Source organism: Monoraphidium neglectum (assembly GCF_000611645.1).
Source record: "Monoraphidium neglectum strain SAG 48.87 unplaced genomic scaffold scaffold00324, whole genome shotgun sequence".
NCBI lineage: Eukaryota > Viridiplantae > Chlorophyta > Chlorophyceae > Sphaeropleales > Selenastraceae > Monoraphidium > Monoraphidium neglectum.
This window is the reverse complement of record NW_014013304.1, coordinates 31,253-33,547: the sequence shown is the minus strand read 5'-3', so window position 1 is coordinate 33,547 and position 2,295 is coordinate 31,253. Positions and strand designations below refer to the sequence as shown.

The following is a 2,295-nucleotide window of genomic DNA, read 5'->3' as shown; positions in this document are numbered from 1 at the left end:
GGTTCGAGCACCGGCCGCCGCCACCACCGCCAGCCGCGCCGCCGCCGCCGCTGGCCGTGCCAGCCGAGCGCGGCGTGATCGCGGCCGCAGCAGTCTCGGCGGCGTAACGGGCGGCCAGCTCTAGCGTGATGAAGCCGTCATGCGCTGACCACGAGGCGCTGCTGTTGGCCTTAGCCAGCAGCGCGGCCTGCTGAAGCAGTAAAAACTGCCCCCACTCGCCGACTTCGGTGTATTTCACCCCGATTCGGTACCAGCGATGGAAGAAAGTGCCTAATTCCCAGCAATCGAGCGCGCTGGTGGGGTCCAGGAAGCGCAGCAGGCACATTTGCGCGGTCCACGGCACAAAGGCCGAGGCCCACGCGGGTAGGTGGGGCACCTCGCGCAGCATGGCGGCGAGGGACTTGCGCGCGGCGGGGCGCCTAATTCTATATGACACCCGCGATGGATCAGAGAGATCCTGGTATAAATCTAAGGTGCGCCGTGGCTCGATGCCGCCGCCGGGAAGTGCGCAATCCTCTATGTACGGCGGCGTCTCAAACGAGAAAGTGCGGCCACGCGCCGCCGCCGCTGCCACCATCTGGGCATTCGCCGGCGGCGGGTCGTGGATATATGTGGTGGCAGTGCGGCCCATGGCGAGGCCCGCCTGAATTATGGCGTCTTGGTCGGGGAGCCCTCCCCCGGCCACCCGCGAGTACCCCTGCATGGCGCCCAGCCCACCTGCCAGGGTGGGGGCCGCTGCGCCAAGAAAGGCTTCAGCGCCACCGAGGCCGGACGCGGCGAGGTGGGCAACAGACGGGCACCGTTGCCCAATATTGCTATTGTTGATATCGCACAACTCGCCGGGGCCAAGAAGGCCCGCCAGGGGCGACAGCATTGGTTGCCGTGGTGGTGGCGGCGGCTGCTGCGACATGCGCCGTGGCGTGCTTGGCGGATGCTGCTGCTGCTGCAGCAGCTGCAGCACTTGCTGCTGCAGGTGGTGCAGCTGCTGCTGCAGCGGCTGCTGCTGCGGCTGCTGCTGCAGCTGCTGCTGCGGCTGGGTGGGGGCCCGGCCAGTAAGACGTGTGTGAATTTTCACTGCGTCGTCAGCCGTCATGACGGACTGGCCCGCTTCGAGCTGCCGCATGCGGTTGGCAAGGTCGCGGCGGAGCGTAATAACGCGCTCCGCAGCGCCCGGAGCGGGCACTAGCTGCGACGCAGCTGCCTGGGCCTCAAAGATGGCCCGGTGGTAGAGCTCCTGGATTAGGTAAGTCTGAGCCAGGAGGGAGGGTGGCGGGAGCTCGCCCAGCCCCGATGAGGTCTGTGCGACTGCCGCCGCAACAGCCGCCGCCCCGGCCTCCGCCGCTGCGGCCGCCGCATTGGCTGCTGCCGCCGCATCCGCTGCGGCCGCAGAGGCGGGCGGGGTTGCCGGCACCGAACACGAGGACTGCTGCGCGGCACAGCCGCCGAATAGCCCGGGCACAACGCGGCCGGTGCCGCGAGGGGGCGGTGGCGGCGGTTGGCCCGTGCCTTGACGTGCAGCTGAGTGCACCGGGGCGTGTTGCTGCTGCGGAGACGCGGGCGGCCTGGCCGGCGGGCTCCGCCCAGCCGCCTCAGCTGGCGTGGGGCCAAACGCGGGGCCGCTTGGGAATATGGTGTCCGCTGCCTGCGACTGCCGCAGCAGGTCCGCCACCGCTGCCCGCACATCGTCGTGCTGCACCTGCATGGCGGTAAACTTGTCGTTTATCTGGTCCAGGTATGTTGACAGCAGGGCTTCCAGTCTGCCAGTCGCGCCCTCTGCCTCGGCTGGGGCATCGAAACGGGCGCTGCGGCGCTGTGACGCACGGGCGCGCAGCTCTGAAAGATCTGTAGGAACCTGCGCTGCTGCAGCGAGGCTGATAGAGCCACGAGGTGAATCTGCTGGCTCTATTTCTGGGGCGCTGCAGAGCTCGCCCGCTGCAGAGCCCGCTCGCGTCCCGGCGTCATTGGCGGCGGGCGGCTGCCGCAGCGGTGGTTGCGCGCCAGGCTGCCGGCCGGAGGAGCGCCGCAGCAGCACAGAAGACGGCGGGCTTGCAAATGACTGGCCGCCGCCGTCAAACGGCGAGCCTGCCGGGTCGTTTCCGGCCGATTCCCAAGGAAGAGGGGCTGCATCAATGACCCCGGCCGCTGCAGGTGCCGCCGCCCTGCGGGCGGCGATCCGCGCCGACGACCGAAGTGGAGACGGTCGTCGGGGCGGCGAACGTAAAAGCGATTGCATGATGGTGTATTAACCTGTCGGCCAGGAGCAGCGAGGCAAAGGGGGGCGCTGTTGGGCCGATA

General features: G+C 68.8%; 1 protein-coding gene across 1 annotated transcript; it reads right to left on the bottom strand.

Annotated features, from left to right (window-relative positions):
• Nucleotides 1-11: 11 nt before the first annotated feature.
• MNEG_2771 (hypothetical protein) lies at nucleotides 12-2,233 on the bottom strand (the record flags this gene model as incomplete). Its single annotated transcript, XM_014048758.1, has 1 exon — nucleotides 12-2,233. A coding segment is annotated over one exon (2,222 nt), but the record flags the coding sequence as incomplete, so codon positions are not given.
• Between the last annotated feature and the right edge of the window lie 62 nt (nucleotides 2,234-2,295).